This window comes from Neolamprologus brichardi, chromosome 7 (assembly GCF_056152115.1).
Source record: "Neolamprologus brichardi isolate AB-2024 chromosome 7, ASM5615211v1, whole genome shotgun sequence".
NCBI classification, from domain to species: Eukaryota; Metazoa; Chordata; class Actinopteri; order Cichliformes; family Cichlidae; genus Neolamprologus; species Neolamprologus brichardi.
The window spans coordinates 46807449-46828512 of record NC_142110.1 but is presented as its reverse complement, the minus strand read 5'-3'; the positions used below and the strand labels follow the sequence as shown (position 1 = coordinate 46828512).

At 41.3% G+C, this 21064-nt stretch overlaps 1 protein-coding gene across 3 annotated transcripts in view; it reads left to right on the top strand.

Annotated features, from left to right (window-relative positions):
- Positions 1–21064, top strand: part of LOC102778968 (mediator of RNA polymerase II transcription subunit 13-like) — an 86248-nt gene that overhangs the window by 45559 nt on the left and 19625 nt on the right. For all 3 annotated transcript variants that reach the window (XM_087843726.1, XM_087843725.1, XM_087843727.1), the window contains 2 exons: positions 8306–8390; positions 11120–11203. In XM_087843726.1, coding sequence (XP_087699852.1) covers positions 8306–8390; positions 11120–11203 — 169 coding nt within the window. The remainder of the gene's footprint in view (positions 1–8305; positions 8391–11119; positions 11204–21064) is intronic.

Sequence of the window (21064 nt, the reverse complement as noted above, 5' to 3'; positions counted from 1 at the left end):
CAATTAAAGCTTTAACCAGAAGTTGTAAATCTAAACTGTCTAGGGTGGAATAAGGGAAACAGAAGTCATTGTGCCAGCAGTTTAAAGGTTGTAAACAATTTGCAAGCTGTAAAATTCAAAAGCCCACAGTGCTTCCTGTTTACCGCCTTCTGAATCCTGCATTGTTAGCGGGGTGTTTTAGAGATCTGGTCCGTTGCGTTGGAGTGACAGGTGTCGGTAACGGGTTTAGGAGAACGGTGTCACTAGATCATGAGAGTGTGTGAGGGATTGAGGGCACAGTATGAAACTGAAATCAGGTGAAAAGGAAATATGTTCCTTTTTTGTGCGTGTGTTGATACAAAATGTAATGTTACATAGTGAGCTGTATGAATGTCTAAGTAGAAACCTGGTGTTGATCTCTAAAGCACCCCAACTGCAAACAAGCAGCAAGCACAGAAACCAAGTTTCTTTTAATTTCAGAAATCCTTGTTGTGTTTGTTACCTCACATCTAAACAACCTCTGCTGGATTTGAAGCTTGTGATCCTACAAGCATATTACATAATAACTTTTAAAATGTGTAAATCTCACAGTAAAGCACCAATGTGAGTATTACAAGGATAAAAAGAAAGCACTGCACGATGCCGAGCCTTTGTGCCACTAATGTCAGCTGCTGCTTGTTTAACTGATTTCCTCTCATCTTATTCTCGTGTGTCATTCACATCATGTAGCTTACTGAAGACAATGAAAAAAATAGCACTGCTTTTCAGCCAGTTATCATGGAAATGCACGCAGGATTCCTTTCTACCTAAATTGTACAGCTAATTTTAACACATTTGCACACCTACAACCAGAAAGAGTAGGCCGGAGAAGAGAACTAGCTGCTGTTACATAAGACAGCCACACCATGTCAAACTCATGCAGAGGGAAAAAAAATGACCATGTAAAACAGAAAAGCTGTGGAGGAAAAAAGGGGCTCTTTAATATTTTAATTATCCAAGAATTAGCAATGCTAATCGCTCCCAAGAAAATTACAGTATGTCTAAAGACAAACAAGAGAAGTTTCCAATACTGCAACAGGTTCTCGCTTCGCCTCACCTGTGAGCTGTAGCAGGTTTGGATGCCTCAGATGTGACCTCCTAATTGACAAATTAAGAACTGTGTTTTCATCTCCAGCTTAAGAAAAAACACACGTTCTGGCAGTGTGGACCAGTGCTGCGTCTCCTTTCATCTACCAGGAGACCTTATGAATGAATGGGGCTCGCGAATGATAGGAATGGCTGGGCTGGCTCCGGGCAAGCGGCTGAGGGGGGAGACAGGGAGTGATTTGCGTTTTCACAGATCTGCTTACTCAATAAAGCGCAAGAGGAAAAAGAGGAGAACAGTGATGGACAGTTCTCTTTCTTTGTTTATGACTATACTTAGGGTATAAGCTGCATGAACTCTGGCTCATGCTGCAGCAGTGCCACATCGCCAGCCAGCAAATAGACAGCAAACTACTGTTACTGTACTGGAAAGCGCTGTTAGTAATCCCCTGTGGGCATCTGGCTTCTCCCTGCACACTGTTGTTTTTATTGTTATGATGTCTGTGTGAGTATTAAATAAGAAATATAAAAGATAGAAGTTTGCTGCGTCATATCACAAAATCACACATTATTAGCTGGAATATTCCCCTTTATGTGGAGAGGGGAGAAAAATAAATTGAAGTGGGATAGCGTCATGGGCTAAATGTGCCGATCAATACATGAATAAAAAAGAATTGAACTTTGTGTTTGTGCTGATCTAAAAGATCACTGCAGGCATGTTGAAATGGGCCGCTTTCACAGCCTTTTAATTTTCCTGGGTGACATCTTTAGACCTCATCAAGCGTTAGCGCTTATTCTTGTGTGTGACTGCCAGGCATTGTCGTAAACTGTACTGTGAGCATTTCATGACATCAGCACATTTACATACACGCTGTAGATGTTGTCTGTGTTCAATTACAGCTATATGCAACTCTCAGTATTCTTACTCTTTTGGTAACCTTATCCTGCTGGAAGCAGCCATCAGAAGACGGGTACGCTGTGGTCGTAAAAGGATCCATGCTTTCATGTTGTTTATACCAAACTCTGACCCTGCTATCTGAATGTCACAGCAAAACTCAAGGCTCGTGAGATTCAGCAGTGTTTTTACAATCTTCTATTGTCTAATTTCGAAGGGCCTGTGTGAATTGTAGCTTCAGTTTCCTAACATCTGCTTTGACATTCAACACACTGTATGCTCTTCTACATCCCTTGTAGCAAGTGGTTATTGGAGTTACTGTTACCTTCCTATCAGCTCGATGCAGTCTGGTCATTATCCTGTGACCTCTGGCATCAATGCGGCGTTTTTGTCCAAAAGCTGCCACCCACTGGATATTTCCTCTACTTTGGTCCATTCTCTGTAAACTCAAGTGATGGTTGTGTGGGAAAATTAGCAGTTCTGAAATATCCACACCAGCCTGACAGGCTCCAACAAATATTACCTAATTAAAAGTCACTTGAATAATCTTTCTTCCCCATTCTGATGCTCACCTTGACCTTCAGCAGGTCATTAGGACATCATGTCTACATGCCTAAAAGTGCTGTGTTGCTGCCGTGTAACTGGCTGATTAAATATTTGCCTTAATAAGTAGTTAAACCTAATAAAGTTGTACCTAATGAAGTGTCCGCTGAGTGGGTGAAGTTCAGTTAAAGTTCAAATTATTTCTTTTAATAAAAATGTTTAAATAGTTACAAAAAGAGTAGTAAAACAGTTTGACTGTGATAAAAAAAACCCGCAGTAAATATGGGAACAGTTATAAATAATTTTTTGGGGGGATAATTATGAAAACTGCCTCCATCCCCAACCCGCATTTGTAGATTTGTTATCCTCTTCTGAGATGTGTCGTTATCGTCCTCCTCCCTTTTTCCCCTCTGTGCCACGTCTTCTTCTGTTTCACTTTCTCCCCATCTGTGCAGCCTTGTAATGTTTCTTTTCTTTCATATTAATGAAAACACACACTGTGTTGCCATGCATACCCAAGCATTGCAGACTCACACACATAGATGCTTGCACACATACACACAGAGTAAACAGAGACCAACCTCTGCTCAGACATGCAGTGGGCCAGCTAATTAGTAAAGTGGCAGCGGGGTTTGTGTGAAATTGCACACATAAACACACACACAGACACACACACACACACACACACGCTGCCCAGTGAGAGCTCATAGTGTGCGCACGGCACAGACACCGGTGGACAGCAGAACTGCTGGTGCTATTGATCCAAAACAAGACAGAGAGCAGGAGGGGGAGAAACAACAATGCTTAAGAAAGTCATGTATTAGACCTCACCTTTTGTTTCTTTTCATGAAGTAATTCAGCTGGAGGAAGTCATCTGCCACACTTCTCGTTACATTACTTTTGCATCGTCATGAGACGCATTGTTACATAATTGCCAAGTGACATTTGTGCTAATAATTATGTCTACATATCAGCACAAATCCCTATACTAATAAGGGCGTATCCAGCCTTCTTCACTTTAACCTTCACGTTCTCGGTCCCTTTGCACAATACATTTGAATTATACAGCATATTTCCAAACCTTAGAAAGTTGTAGATTGCTCTGCCATTTTTAGCCCCATCTTTGCCACAGAGTTGCTCACATGTTGTTTTCACAAAGCACGAGGGATCATTAAAGAGCTCAGTATTAACCATAATGTGCTTTACCCACAGTATTTGAAAGATTGCAGACAAAATGTAATGTGATTACAGTAATGTGTTACTTTTTCAAGCGTGGAAAAAGGTCACCGTATGAAAGGCGGCGTGATGTCACCGCCAGACTTTGGATCAATACCGTCTTTGTGTTTATTAGCTCAGAGTTATAGTGAGCGGTCAGTCCCTCTAGTGGTGCCAGGGCAACACAGTCTGAGGAGCTGAAAGAGAAGGCGAGAGAGAGAGCACACAAAGAGAAAAAAGAGGGACTGATGGACAGATGGAGGTGGAAAGCTGGGGTTAGATGCGGAGGGTGGAATGGAGAAAAAGAGAGGGAGAAGTGTTCAGAGTGGTAGTGGCGACCCAGTTCCATCACTGCTTGTTTGTGTTTGACGTGGCGCAGCAGTTAAGAGCATTGTGGCACGAGGATTGAGGGTGGCAAGGCTGCGTGAAATAAACATGCATTTGTGTGGCTGTTACCTCACGTTACATGCATGTACACAAAGACTTGCACCCACGCACGCGCTCATAAAGATATCAGTTGAGCAAATGATTGCCTGATTGCCATGATTAACAGCAGCTGCTTTGCTAATTGTGTAATTTTTCCACATGATTTTTATTTTTGACTTTTTCCTCCAGTTTCTCAGATGAATCGCTGTTTGTTTATGTGCTCTTCACTTTTCTTCTTCACACTTGGCACGTCTGTTGCTAGAGACCAAATGAACAGTGGTGTTGAGTTTACATTTCTTTAAATGGGCAGTTCTTGTACTTTGGCTATGCTGTTCACGTCGTATGATATCTGCGGGTGAAGTGTTTAGGGAATGTCGTTATATTGGAGCTTACAGTTCGTCATCATTGGAATTTAAGGGTTTAAAAAAAGTCAGCCTTGATTCTGGCAAAAATACTTTCTCCTTGTTCCTCTCACACAGCCTTAGTCTCGTCTCCCTCCTTTCACCCTCGGCTGATGGCCGCCCCTCCCTGAGCCTGGTTCTGCTGGAGGTTTCTTCCTGTTAAAATGAGTTTATCCTTCCACTGTCACTAAGTGCTTGCTCATAGAGGGTCATCTGATTGTTGGGGTTTTCTCTCTATTATTGTAAGGATGCATCGTAATGAAAAATGAAGAGATCCTGAAGCATGCATGATATATCATATCATTAAACATATAATTTTAATTATTGCTGTTTACTTAGGTAGATTGCACACACACTCTTTTTTTGCAGTTGTTTCCCCTCATTTTTCTTTACTGTCTTTCTACTTCGACATAAATTTGAAGTGAGTGTAAGATGTAAATCAATGTGAAAACAGCTTTTAATTGCATCTGCTTCTTTAAAAACTGAGCGCTAATTAGTCAGACCCAGTAAAACAAAAACTGATGAGTCAGTTTAATCTAATGGAGACCGAGGTCGATTGCACCCAGCTCCTTTAAAATCTTTCAGGCGTGATGCAGTTCCCTGTAGCTCGGGATGGGATGAATGATTGATCATGATGCTGTAAAGCTGTATTGCACTTAGCTGTGCATTTAGCGTTGACAGTGTGCTTCTTCATCAGGCCTTCCGTGTTTCTCCTCCAATAAAACAGGCAGTTAAAAATGGAAAGGTAGTGATGGTCATCAGCCGACTGTTGGTGAAATGACAGTTTCATGGTATTTTCTTCATCCCCTTTTTGATATCACTGCTAGTTTATTTCACACTCCATTTTTTCTATATTTACACTAATAGCGCGTGCACGTGCTTGTGTGGATGCCTGACCTTGTTTCCCTGCAACAGTGATTTGTCACACCTCGTGTTGATATGGCGCAGTGAGCTGGCTCTTTGACAACTACACTATAAACGTGAGAGTCCAGTGTGAATCGCGTGTTTTCTGGCATCTAAAGCGTACTCTGGCGCTACCGTTGGGATTTGCTACACACGTTCTTCTCTTTTATTAGCTACAAAATTACATGCATTAGGGGAGCGAATGTGGCAATGTTTCCTTTTAGATGGTGGCTCAGTTTGTTGACTTTTGGGTGGAAGTGCTGGAAAATGTGAGGCTGAGGACTCTGTGACATAGTTCTGGAGTAATAGGGGTCAGGAGCGTGTTGTGGAGCTGGTCATGAGGAGAGTAAATGAAGATGGGTTGTACAGGACTGCCAGAGTTTGGGAAGGTAAAAAAATTGTGGGATTTTTAATAGCGGGAGAGAGAGGGGGAGATATAGAGACAGCGAGAGCTAATGAGCTGGATTTTGTGGAGACTTGGCATTCTGCTCATGGTGTTCGCTCTCTCTCTCTCCTCTGTAGAAGAGCTGGCATGAGCGAGCTTCCTGTCTGAGCCCTGAAGCAGGAGTAAATGAGGGGTGGGTGGGAGGGAGGGCGGAAGGAGTGGGGGGGGGATGCGGGGGCACGGTGGAGGGGTGTTGGAAGCAATAGAACAGAGAAAAGGAGGAGAAGGAGGAGGAGGGGTGAGGGGTGGGAGGGACCAGTGCTGAAATTGAATGCCAGGGCGCCATGCTCTCACCGCCAGCGTTTCCATGGTTACAGGGTAATTCTGGCGAGTAAGGAAATTTCATTCACTCTGGTATGGAGAAGAAGAAGAAGAAGAAAAAATAGGAGGGAAATATCAACAAAGCAACAGAAATGAAGAAAGACAGACACGGCGAAAAAAGAAAGAAAGAAAATCAGGGAGGAGATAAAAAGGAGACAGAGGAGAGAAAGAGGAAACCTCTTCTGGGGTTTGTGCCACCCATCCCCCCGGCGATCTGCCTCTGCTTCTGTCTCTCATTCCTTTTTTTTTTCCTTGTGTATTTCTGTGATGCTTGGTTTGTTTGCCACCACCCTATAAGCAAACACAACACCCACCCACAATCCTCCAGTTCTTCCAGCAGCCCTGCAGGTATATGGCAAAGAACAAAGAGAAACACTGTTAACTGGCCGCTGTGTGTGCATTTGACAGTGTGTGTGTGAGAGTGTGTCTCCTTTTTTTTTTTTTTTTTGGGAGGAAGGCAGTGGGGGTTGGTGCCAGGGTAGGTTTTGGGTGGGAGCCGGAGTGGGGGGTAAAGAAATCAGGAGGCAGAAGGATTGTTCACAGCATACTGCAGACCAAACTGCTTAGACAAACTTGACTTAATTTGTCTTCAGACACGTTTTTAAAGGAAAAGTGAATGGAGTTAAAACTCTTTATTCATGTAAAAACCTGAGCAGGGTGAAGCCTGTGTGTCAGCCTTTATAGATACAGGCATGCTCTCACTCTCAGGCTAACAGGGGCTGACAACTGCATGGGGTTTGACTGGGCCGTCGTTGCAGCCAATGTGACAGCTGTACAGCCGAGGAAACTCTCTGTCTTCACACACACACACACACACACACACACACACACACACACACACACACACACACACACGGGCATCATCTTGATTTTAAATATGATGTGTAAATTATCTCATCAGCACATGCAGCATGTTTTGACAGAGTTATCCATAAACAAAATTTCATTAACGTGTTGACCATGTGCTGTTTATTATTGTCAAGGTGGCGTGTGCAGATGTCCTACTGTCACAGTAAATGACGTTACTTACTGAGATAACAGTAATGTAATACTTTCTCATTAGAGATGCACCGATTCACGGCTGCCACATCACAATTTTCTTGGCTGATTCCAGTTTTGGATCTTTTTGCAAAGTGTGACCTCCTTATACTGATTTTTCTTTCTAATGACTATGACTGACAGCATATACAAACCAAATTCTGCTTTTTTCCATGCATACGCCTGTAATGCCTGTAACTGCAAAACGTATTCACTTACACAACTGAATACATTTATATACAGTTAAGTAGTCTGCTACTGGAAAAAGAAATGAACTGAAAATGGGTTGCTGCTCACGCGCCTTTGCTTGAGAGATTTCACCTTACATCAAGCAAATAGAGGTCCAACAGATTTAGATAACAAAACAAGTGTCAAGTGTACATAATTTCTCACTATGTTTATAGCTTCACCAGCTTTGATGCTCATACCGAGGCTCTGGGTAACTTTAATCACTTTGCTTTATTGTACTTTGCCTTTATTAGCTTCTTTATAATGTCCAGATCAATCAGCTGAGGGTGATTTTAAGTGTTTGATTGGGTTTGTTGTTATCAACAGCGAGCAGCTTCCCCACTAACAGCATGTTAGCATGTGGCTCGTAATTGAACGTATTACCTCTATATCGTTGATCTATTTGAAGATTAGGGCCTCGACTGGTTCTGATAAGGACACAGCAGAGCAAAGCATCCGAAAAATGGCTATAAATAATAAATAATAATGTACAGGGTAATCATGAGTGAATAGTTTGAAGGCTAAAAGTGTGCGTTGGGGGGGGGGTTTACTGCAGTTTTACACACTTGTTGGCAGTTGCTATTGTAGGTGAGTTGAGATTTGGGTAACACAGCGGTGCCAAGATAGAGCTGAGGCAAATGAGCAAAAGATGTGCTAGTTGCAAGCTAGGCCTGTGACTGGTTAGGGATAAGCATGCTGGAAATTGGTGGATGTCGCTCCATGGCTGGTTGATTGATACAACTACAAATCTTCATTAACAAAAAAGTAAAAAAAGAAAGAAAAAAGAAAAAAAATCTTGACAAATATTTTTGTTTCCTTTTCTTTCAGTTGGTGAGGAGGGCCTGTGGGAGTGTGGGCTTTCCTACGAGTGCAGAACCCTTCTGTTCAAGGCCATACACAACCTGCTGGAAAGGTAAAACCATCAGCGCTTTCTCCAGTCCACCGCGAGAGCTGTAAACAAATGTAAATAAATGGTGTCTAACAACAAGCGTACTGCTGGATAACTCCACTGTGGCACCCATAAGTGTAGCCTGTTGAGGCAAATAATGAGCAGTCCTGTTTAACACAGAGATTTCACCATGCTGGTGTCCACGGAGACCCCGCTTTATGGCGCCTTTGCTTGTTTACGCTGAACCACAGCGAGCTGGTGTAATGCCACCAGAGTTTACACAGAAGGGCTTCACGTCTGACACAGCAGCGTCGCTTCATGCCAGCTCAGCCTTTTACACACATGTAGATTAGATTTTTTTTATTACCTTTGCACCCAGCTCAAAGGTGCAACAACAAAGTGATAGGGGTAAAATAATAGTGCAATATGTCCTCAGATTCCCATTTCCTAAATATTTACGCAGCGACTTCTAAATGCAAAATAGGGGTGTATTTCTTCCTGTTTTGGGAATTGAATTGTGAAAGTCACCAAACAAATAAACAAACAAACAAACAAACAAATAAAAAAAACAACTTTAAGTCAAAGTGACAGAGCGCGTTAGTTTTCCTGCATGAGCTTCACCTTAATGGAATTATAAACTGAGTGCTGAATCACTTGCTCAAGTACCCAAAGCTCTCCTTTCTGAGTCAGAGCCATCTGTTAAATGAAGCAGCACATATTTGCTCTCTATTAAGTGAAGCATCAGTGATCATCATAGGGGGCATGCTGAATTAACCTTCCTATTACCTTGAAGCTAACTCCTTAAATAGCTCACTGTTTCAACACTAAAGGTATCAGTTCCACTTTCTCTTTTATATTCTGCAGATCAAGCTGACCTCTGTCTCAGGCTGCCGATATTGTAGCTCCGATTTTAATTATGATTATTGTCATCAAAAACTTCAGTTTTTTTCTTTTACAAGCAGTTTTTTTAATTTAAAGGATTGAATAGCATAAAGACAGAAATATAACTTTTGCTAAAGTTAATGAAAAAGTTAAGATGTTACAATAACTCTGTTTTGCTGCTCGTTAAGTTGGCATGAGAATAAGAGCTGTAAGAGACAGAGTGTCACAAGGAAATCGGCCAATCACAGTAAAGACGTTTTGCTGAATAAAGAATCAAAGTGTGACATCAACCACCAGATTTATAGATTTAAATTTATATCCCGACTCTCAAATGGATGGATGCTATTTTATTGTTATTTATTACCATAAATGATCCTCATACCCTTGATCTACTGGAAGATGAATGTATTGGTTGGCTCCAATAAAGACAACGCAGTGGGCAGAATCAGAAAATATGATCATAAATAAAATGCAATAGCGACACTTTGTACAGCATAATCACAAGTGATTAGTTTGCCAGATGATTAAAAAAAGTTAAAAGTGTGTTTGGGGGGGTTTTTCCTGCTGTTTTTCTCCTGCGCAGTTTTTGGCAGTCGCTGTTGCAGGTAAATTGAGATATTGGTAACACAGCGGTGTCAAGATAGAGTTAAGGGAAATGAGAGAAAAATATCAACTCCCCACATTTACAGGAAAAAAGGCAAGGCCTCATTTTACATTTTACATTTTAGCATGCAGTTGTATGCGATGGCGATGGCGATGACGTGACAACACAATTCAGTCAAGAAATAGTTTGCCAAAATGCATTTACAAACAACAACATACACACAGATGCAATGTTGATACAGTTCATTTTGAGATCAGTAACTACATAAATTACGCACAATTTGTGAGGATGTCAGTGTTATAAATATAATTCCCAAATGCTGTATAGATGTTGATGCTCCTGGTACCCCAGCCAGTTTATGTTTCATCCAGATTGATTAATAAATCTAGGAAAAGAAAAGAGACATACATACCCTACAGTCATTATAGTAATCTGTTCCTTATGAATATTATTGTAAAACTCAGAAATAGCTTATATGTAATGGAAAGGCATGATCAGATGACAAAATGTATTAATCAGAATGCACCAAAGATGGTACAGCTGGAGACTGAAAGTTTTGGATAGCTGAGTCTGGGTGAGTGAGGTGGACTTCTTGAAATCACTGTAATTCCTTGACCCCGGTCAGAGATTTCAGCGGGGGATTCACTGGCACGTGCACACAGAGACGAGTCAAAAACTTCTAAAAGGGCTGGTTGCACAGCCAAACAGGGGGCGTGATGACTGAACTGAACTTTGATGTGATCATATTTTGTTCAGATGAAAGAAGTGGTTTTGGCAAGCCATGTGCAAAAGTGCAAATCAGGTTGGGGAAACAGATTAGCAGAAAATTACTCTTCCTTCCCCTGTGCACTTGCAAACTACATATCAGCATTACTAATAATAAGTAAAATAGTAGACAGTTCTGAGAAGCAAAGAGCCAAAGTAAAATGGCTCAAGACAGGAAGATTAGAAAGCTAATACAATTTTTTTTGGCTAATTATAACTTTTTTTTAAATAATTGTAACTGTGAAACTATTCGGCTGAAAATGATTAAAATTGCACGCTATCATGCAGCTGCCTTAAAGTTCATTCTGAACATCACTTTTACAAACTCAAAAACTCTTTCAGCTTTACAACAATATTATTTGTTACTTGATGCTTTGATTGAAGCGCACAATGCTATTCAGATGTTGCAGTTAATCAATCGCTTGCTTGCTGATGATGAGAGAAAACTGACGGCTCTCTTACTCTCCTTGGGGTTTCCTTCCTCTCTTGCTCATCGCTGCAGATGTTTGACGGATAAGGGGTTCGTGAGGATTGGAAAATGGTTCTTCAAGCCGCACGAGCTGGAGGAGAAGTCTTTAGGCAACACGTAAGTCGAACACTTGGCACAAAAGTGCATGCACACGTCTCATTTGGTTACTTTTAATAGGATTTCTTCTTCTTTATTCCTCTTTCATGTATGTTTGACTCTGAGAAATGCATGTTTGCAAAGCGTGACACAGCTTGGCTGTGCGAATAGCTGTGTCACACTTTGTAGTGTCGTCTGTCCTTGATGTTTCAGCAGCTGGCCCGTGGTGTGAGACTATTAAAAACTAGAGCAGTGTTGGAAGGTGAGAGCATAGCTGAGTTCTCACAGCTCCCCCTCTCTCTCTCTCCCAGGGTGAGGGAAGGGTTGTGGATCACGCTGTGTAGGCAGTGTGGGAGACAGTCACTGAGACTGAAACAGAGTAAAAAGAGGGGTGGGTGTGATGACAGTAGTTCAACTTGTTGCTGCAGCCATTACACTTGCCTCACACAGCTTGGTCAGCCCACTTCAGCTTTTCCTGCTGGTGAGGAGGCACCATTCTTTACATTTCTAACATAGCAGAGCTCAAACGCTGAGTGGATAAGTAAGTGGCTTTGTCAAACAGCTCCTTTTGGAAATCTGCTTTATATTGCGTAGCTGCAGCAAACACACACATGAGCACACACACGCACAAATCATGCATGCGTTTATATAATATATTTGGACATTGTTAAGTTGTAAATTGCATTGTCATTCAAACGTAGGAACAAATGCACAGGAAACTCTTCCTGTAGAAAGTTGCTGACACGAGTGCACTCTGCTGTGATGTGCTGAGGCAAACTTGGGTTTAGCTGTTTAGAGCAGGTGGAAGCCTCTCAGCGAGGCATGCCGCGTGACATCTCGAGGAGTGTGTGTCACTTGTATTGCATATATCTGTGAAACACTGTGAGAAAGCTTGACGCGGCAGTGACATCTTTGTACCAAAAAGCACTCCTGGTAGAACGTACTGTATGTATCGGTGATAAAGTAATGGAGGAATCAGATATAATTCAGAATGCGGATGTTTTGATTTTTTCGCTGAATGATTTTATGAAGATGGAGAGAATGTGAATGCTTGTGACACCGCCATCAGACTCCTGAATGAGACTGCTGAGTATTACTGTGACTGTTGCTATCTGCTGCTCCACTGATTTATACAGATGTGTTTGCACACTTGCACAAAGTTGAGGTACAACTCAGTTTTTCAAGCGCAGGTCTTTTGAACTCTTTTCGTTGTTTGCACATGTATGACTTCCACTTTCTTTTCCAAAGTTTCTTATTTATTTTTATTTTCATTAGAATTTTTAGAATTTTTTTCTGTGAAGGGCGAAATACAATTTTCCCAGTGTAGGTTGCTGTGTATATTTCCACTGTGCATATGAAGATAAAACCTCTTAACTTCTATAACAAGCTCGTCCCTCTAATATTTTTTAAAATGCTTATAAATAACATATTAGAATGAGCACTGAAGCTGGTCTGGGGGCTTGTGTTGGCTCAGTAGTAGTTTCTGGCGCAGCTTCTGAGGTGCATGGAGGAGGGGGAAGACTCTAAAGTAGCAGTAACTTTTATAGGAACTGAGGGACAATGAACTAAAGTGAATTGAAAACAAAAACTATAAATGAAATAGAAATAGAAACGTTAAGTCAGGGATGCCAAACTCTTTGTACATCATGTGCACATAAAGCTCTGTTTGATCTCACATGTGCCAGAGAGCTGAAATCCCCCATTTCTGTCAGTGTAAAGAAGTTTATTGACACATTTAATCCCTGAGATGCATTAATATAAGAAAAGAAGTGCAATTTCAATAATGCTTTCTATGTGATAAATAAAAATAGAAGTCTGTTTGGGCTTAAATTGTAAGAAATAAATGTGTAAAATTACAGAAAACGTTCTGGTAGCTGATTGGCCTGTTTAATTATAAAACAGAAAGATTTTGCTAACTGACTGAAAAATGTCTGTTTTCAGAACTTTCAGCTGGAAAAACAAAACAAAAAACCAAAAAGGAAAAAAAAAACAGCAACATTTCGTCATTTAATTGTTTCTTTATTGGTTCATTTTAATGAAGTATGAATGGCCATGCTTGAGCTCCACGAGCATATAACTTGGCTCTATCGTACTACCAGATACTTTGATACTGTGTAGCAAACCTTTTGCTGCCTCTGGTTCAAATGTTTGGAAGTAGTACAGGTTTGTTTCAGAGGGGATGTTTGCTTTCCAAGGGCCTGTTTAAATTCTCCCAGTGGGGTAATGCATTCAGGGCAGAAGAGTCCAGCTATAAAGGCATGCAGCTTCGGCAATAGATTCTTAACATTTTTTTCTTCCTCTTTTTTTGAGGTCATGTGTTATACTGGTGATGTATTATGGCTTGCTGTAAACAAGAAAACCCCCAACAAATGTTATTATCCTCCAGTCCAGTCAGAGCCTTTGATGTGTGACTTTGTAATAATTTGAAACATCTGGTAACAGCTGTTTTGTACAAATGCTATACGTTTGCGTTTGTTCTGGTAAAAGGGCGACTACAAAGTAATGATGTGGTAAATTTAAAAAAAAAATGCATTTTTTTCAGGGACAGTTCATGTGAGTGGATTTCAGTATAATCCATATATACTGTGCAAAAGTTTTGATCTCGGAAAATGTGAAAAGACCTGTTGCCGCTGATTTTTAATCCATTTCTCGTGTAATTTTGTAAACGCCAGCCTTTTCTTCCTGTTTCCCTTCCTTAAGAGTGGCTTTTTGACAGACACCCTTTCATTGAGATCATCTCTGATGCGGCTTAAGTGAACAGTAGATGGATCAACTGAAGGGTCAGGTGCATTTCTCAAGTACCTTGTCAGGTCTTTGCTGGATTTTTATTCCTGTTTCCTAAGAACATGACTTTCAGATTCTGTTCATCTGCCGCAGACAGTTTTTCAGTCCAGCTGTTTCCTCTTCTATCCTTCACATTTCCAGTTTCCACAAATTTTTTAAGAATACACTCCACACCATGCCAAGATTTGCATAATTTTCAGCAAGTTGCTCTTTGGGATTCACTTTGTTAGACTACAAAGTGAATCCCATTTGTATTTTTCTATACATTTGTATAGAAAAATACAAATGTACTATTAAAATACAAATAATACAAAAGATACAATTCAAAATGGGTTATGTGTAGACACTCTTCAACACTATATTCTATTTCTGTACCAGCGTTCTGTACCAGGCAAACTTGGCATGAAAACGTAATTCTGATTCTGACTCCGTTCTTGAGTTAGGTGTTTGTTTTATGCTTAAATGATTCATGTGTCAAAGACTGACGAGCAAACAACACAAACAAAACACATTCCTCTAGAAATGGTCGTGTACAAGAACTCAAGCGATAATGAGTCAAATGAGTGTCCAAAGAAGGCACGGAGAGCACTTTACAAACTTACAGGAAAGTGGCTCCTTAGATGCAGAATATAAATAAATCACGGTTTGCGCAAGACTTTTGCATATTAATGTAAGATGCCCAATTTTAGCAAAACTATACGTTTATCTCTGTAGACCCCATGATGGCACCATAAAACCGTACAATATACAAATGACGTACAAGTATACAACAAATCAACAACCCATGCAAACAGTACATCTTAGTAAGTAGAGCTAGCAGTGATCACATATCTCGTTACTGGAGATAAATTAAATTATATGTGGGCAGTAGGGCGGTGTGAAGATGCTGTTACGTGTGTCCTACTGTAAATGGACATAGACACACATTCGGCGTTTGAACATGTGCCGTGCTTTTTGTGTATTTGCGTGTGTGTGTGACTTTTGCACATCATGTAATTCCTCTTGAGTTCGACAGCTCTGTTTGAATATGTTGTCAGCTGGTACGCCCCCCTGCTATGCCAATCCTGACTTGTTCTTTCTGTGAATTATTACAAGTCCTGCGAGGGACGACAGAGACGGAGACGGAGAGAAATGTACTTGAACGCTCACACAAACAAATACAAGTGTTTTATAGATGTCTGTACATTTTGTGCCTGCACTTGCCACATATCTCCACAGCTCACTTCCAGCACACAGCCTCCCCCCTCCCTCATTCTCCACACACACAGAAACCATCCCTTGTTCCCACAATTGCACTGTTGCCCCACACTTGACAGTGTGAGTCCTAAAAACCCCTGCAGATCTCTGGCCATCAGTGTTTTCGTGCCATGAGGGGGACATTGTTCAGTTAGGCGTACAGTGACCTCCCGCCTCAGCTGTGTTACCACCTCCTTTGTCTCCTCTTCACTTCCACTCTGTGCCTTTTTATCCCCAACAGGGGGCGCTTTGGTGCTAATATCAATGGCATGCTGCCTCTTCATGCCAACTCCTGCGCCTTGGCGCTGCTGCCTTTGTCAGGCTTATCTGGTGTTTATCTCGTACGTGTCCCTGGGGCACAGCGGGAATCGGTGCATCCAGGAGAACATTCCCAAACCCACTCCTCCCACCCACCCCCACTCCCACCAACACCAACACCACCACCAACAACAACACAAACGTCAACCCCTCCTTTCTTAACCCAACACTCCTGCTCTCTTTGTGTCTGAATGAGAGGAAAGCACTCTGGGTTGGTAACGCATTGCATCAGACGCTGAGGGGAGAGAGTTACAGGGGAGAGCATGAGAGGAGAAGCGTGAGAGGGAGGAAGAGTGGGGTGGAGGCTCAGTGTGTGTGGTGGGGCTCAGTGAAAGTAGGGGGTCATAAATTAATCATTACTATAGACGGCTGAATGGTTGTATTAGAGTCTGTCTCTCTCATTAGTTCAGTCAATTCTATGCATGTCAAGTGCAGTACACAGTATGCTTGTTAATATTGGTGCTTTAATTTCACTAATGGTTATATACTCATGCATAAATAATGTGGTTATTTTAGTGTAGCATGGCTATAAAACAGACACAAACTGCATCACCTACCTAAATATATATATTTTTAAATCTCAGAAATTCTTACCTGACCTGACAGAACAAGCTTTTTAAAACACACTGCAGGTCCTCCCCTCTTCCTCTCCTCTCCTCTCCTCTCCTCTCCTCTCCTCTCCTCTCCTCTCCTCTCCTCTCCTCAGGGATAAGTGACATTGAGATATGAGCCATCTCCTAGGCAACAGACATCTGGTGTTAGGCCACACCACAAGGTCACAGAATCTCCAGAAATAAAAACATAACATAAAGAAATGAAAGGAGAAAAAAGATCCCCCCCCCCCCCCCCCCCCCCCCGTCATCTCTTATCCTTCACATTCTGAAAATTCTCAATGTACCTTTGCTACATCTCAGTTTTAACCTGTGAAATAATTTACCAGTCTTTGTTTATGTTTATGCACAGTTCAGATGCCACGGTTAACTGCATGAGCAGGAGAGGAGCGAGGCTGGAATTGGGTTTTATGGAGTCCTAGCTTAAAAATAAATAAGTTCAGTCACATTCATTCACAAACAAGTTAGTAAAAACCCCCAAAAACAAATATAAACAATCTGATGACCTAATTTATTTTCATTGTAAGTATGCAACCACCCCCTCCCTCACTGCAACAGACACAGTAACACATTCTTTATCCTCATTATTGTGTGGAGAGTAATACTAATGTGAAAGTGGGGGAAAGGATCAGCTTTGAATTTTTTGCACATATATATTCTTTGTTTTTTGAGCTATTAGAAAAAAAAGTTTAAAAAAAAAACTGATCATATATGTAAAACTGCAACTGGGAAGAAGTCTGCATCCCAGATGTGGGATCATTTCAGGCGAATTAGCTGCTTAAATTAAATCACTGTATTCTAATTTGTTTATATCGGCTCTTTACAGTTTAGCTGCTGGGAGTTTTCGGTACTTTTTCCCTTCATACTTATTTCATCCAATAATTTGCTGTCGATTTTTCTCATTTCTGCGCGGGCGAGCACAAAAAAGTGAATGAATGGCAAAATTTCAAATCGTATTTTAGTATCTTAGGCTTTGATTGTTTGTGTTTTTGACCGAGATGAGTGTTAAAGATTTAGCAGCTAGACCACATGACCAGGACTGTGGAAGCGGGAAGTTCAGAGCTGTTGTTCAGATGATAATTACAGTAGTATTCCTGTAGCTTTGGAGTCTATTTATCAGGAAAATACGGGGAAAAAAAAGTTCCACAATGCTTGAGTTTATTTATTTATTTATTTTTGTATGCAGGAAAAACTCAAAGGTTCATGCAACTGTTTCTGAGCCACTGTATTTCCATACTTATTTTAGAGCCAAATTATTATATTTTACTACACGGTACAGTATTGCACTGGAGAAAAATAATGGCTGGCTTGCAAATGACTCTGAAACAACTGTTTGTAGTGAAAATTGACAACAAAAGCGATTAAAGCTTAATCGCTTAAACTTCAGCAGTCAGTCATGAATTTTGTCTACTTTATGTTAATGTTCTTGTCTCTATTTCTTTTCATGAACTAGCTAAAAGTCTAGACAATGACTCATTGGTTGACTAAATGCACTGTGAGCCATAAAATTATTAATTTAACAGACAATGATACTGATAGTATCATTTCCAGAATTAAGTGTGGTATTAAGTTGTAAAGTTAATCATTTGGATTATTGAGAGGTTTGTATTTTCTCCTTTTGAAACGTTTTCCACGTGCGTGTTCAGCCTCCCTATGGACAAAATGCAGAGAACATGCGATGCGCAATAACCCAGATTTCTTATATTACCAGATGAGAAACCACAGAGAGCATGCAAGAGAGTTCAAGAAGGAGGAGAGAAAAAAACATACAGATCAATAGAGCGGGTGGTGATACATCAGAGCAACAACCTAAAACTAGACCCCTTCCCTCTGTTTTTAATTAGATCATAGATATGAAGTAAAAGCCTGTATTGGCTCACATTGAAGTTTTTTTAGCTACTTGGTAATGATTGGATTAAGCGTTTGCAGCGATTCTGTAAAAAAAAAAAACCCCAAACAATCAATCAATCTTTGTGCTTTTTTTTGTCTACACCACACCTTTTCATTTGAGGATTGTTTGAACACAAAGATTGTGATAGCAACACTAGCTAAGGCCACTCACCAGGGGCTGCTGAATAATACATCAAACTTACCGCATGTGCCCCTATGTTACTTTTAATAGTGGTGTTGTACATGCAGCAGCATACGCCTGAGTCTGTTATGCGTTATGCATGGTAGGTGGCTTGGTTAGATTTGTTTGCCGTAATTTCAGCAATTCAGCAGTGAAAGGACTTTCGGAGCGTGTGTGTACACGCTCCTAACAAGAGCTCACAGGAGTGCAAACATCCTCCACAGTGGCCTGTGTGCACCAGAGGAATGTGTACACTCGTGCAACTGTGTGGGAAAGGTTAGACTGTGAGAAGGAACAGGGTAACCGTTAGTTTAACTCTCAGTTTTGCTGGTAACAGACAAAACAGTATGAGTGCAGATTAATCCCTCTAGATTTCAGAGAATCTTAAGAAAAATACTGATATGTGTGTTTTGTGCATGTAACTACAGTTGATTATATCTAAACATAATTATCACATCATGGGCTTTGGGAGTGCATCTAAGAGTGGAAACAGGAGCCTTTTGTGCCTTGCGCATTGTGATTGTAATGCTTAATGCTTTGTATCTCCTTTAATCTAATCTTGCTTTATCTTTGTGTCTCCTGGGTTAGACATGAGAGCAGCCCAACAACCGAGATAAACATTATTATTTTGTGTGCATGTGATTATATGCACAGATGTGTGTGTGTGTGTCTGTGTCAAGTCCATGATGCATGTCAGACATTAACCAGCTTCCCTGCTGGCTGGCTGGTACTGTTGTGATCGGGTAAAAAGACACACGTTGTCACACGAGCCAAAACACAATCCCTTCAAACACGCGTGCAGCATTTAGACCGTATGTTGTCGTTGTTGCATTAGCTGTGCTTGCATTTAATGCCATGCATAAGGCATTTGCATGTTTGCACATACATAATACATTCGCTTCAACTACATTTATACCGTTACCTCTTATTGTGGGCACATAACATGCACATGAAACCGCACAAACAGTGTGCGGTGTGTCTCTTTGTGTTGTCTGACTCTACATTTCCTGATTGATTTCACCATAAAAGTATGCTCAGTAGCCACCCATTAAAACTCTGATCTCATCGATATGTGTGCAGCAATTGCAGAGTGTGGCGCTGAATTATTCACTTCTTCCTCTTTCTCTCACACACTTGTTTTGCTCTCACTCCTCATTTTAACTCCATCTTTCTTTTCCTTGTCTTCCTAATTTCCTCTCCATCCTTCCGTCCCCCACCCCCCCTTTTGTCTCAATTTTACCCATGCACGGCTTTAATTCACTCTCTCCATCTTCTTCTCCTTCTGTCTTCCCTTTTCTTCCCCCTCACGCTCCCGCTTCTTTCTTCTCATCCCACTCTCAGCCTTCCCTTTCTCACTCTCTCTGTCTCCTCTCTCTATCTCTCCTCCTGTACTGTCAGCCCTTAGGCAAGTCTCAACCATCACTCCTCTTCATTTATTAATACCTGTACTCATACAGCCCAGCACAGAGAGCTGCCTCGCATCTCTGTCTCCCATTCTCTTGCACACACATGCCTGCCGACTGCACAAATGCCCCAGAGGATGCAAGAAGCCCAGTGCGTCCACACACACTCACAGTCGCTTACTGTGCAGGAAAATGCCCTTTGTAAAAGGACAGGGAGCATCAATCTCCCAGCTGCGTCAGCCCTACAGCTTGATGCTCTTTCTGTAGTTCTGCTTTTCCCTGACTTGCATATGATCGCATATTTATTGCCGTTACGAGAGTTCCTTTGTTGCAATTGTTGCGCACTAGTTATTGGCTTCATTGATTGCTTTATCGGTCGGCATGTTTTGCACAAGCAAATATTTCCTCGTCTCCCTGCAACGTTTTCACTTTTTTCGAGTGCACTTACTCGGCTGCCCCATTGTGAACAAGTCGGTATCAGTGCACAGTAAATTGAGCTGAGATATCAGAAGGATCCAGCCCTTAATTATGCTGGATCAATGTCTGAGTTACAGACAGATAGTTAAAGAGAGATATTTCTCTATAGTGATTCCCTGCGATTAGGTGTCGGCTGTCTATAAGAGTCCTTAAGGGAGTCATATTTTTGTGTATATATAAATAATGATATAAAATAAATTACAAGCATAAGAGGGCAATAAACAGCCTTCAACAGCCTTATTTTATTTGTGCAGGACTGTGTACAGTTAACCAGTCAAGAGTCAATCAGCCAATCAGACAGTTGATGGACCATAAAATATTTAAATAAATAAATAAATAAAAACTTACTAATCCAACCAAGTGCTGAAACTATGTGAAAGAGTGAACACATTCAGAATCAAAGCATGTAAGAGTTGAGACACTAAAGATCCCTCAGTGATAATTGTAGTTGTTTGCGTATGTGCATGAGCGGTATTCATGACTTGCAGCTGTTTGCCTGAACTTCCCCATGCAGCTATATATAGCTCTTCATATGGTGGGATGATGCAGTGAGGACAAGGTTGGAGGACAGTGACATTGAAATCATTTTGAGTCATGTCTTGCAGAGATGTGAATTGCAGAGATGATGAACTGTGTGTGTCTGTCTGTCTGTGCGTGCGTGCGTGAGGGAGACAGTGGGGCAGCGCCTGTAGGTGTGGAGGCGACATGCGCCTGTGCGCCCGTTTGTCGCAGCCCAGTGCATGCATATGCATGTGCTTCAGCTCTGCTCTTCTCCTGTGATTGTGCAGACCTGTGTTCAAACCACCTGCTGTTAGGAGGGTATGTGTGTTTTTTTCTCCAGGAGCATCAGGAATGTTTATGAAGCGGAAAAAAAATTGGCCTGCTCTGTCTTAGGGTGCATTCAGCGCCATCTGGAGGCCGTCTCCCTAGACTGCGTTTTAAGCTCTGCCCAAATGAGTGACTGTGGAGCTGGCCATTTTAT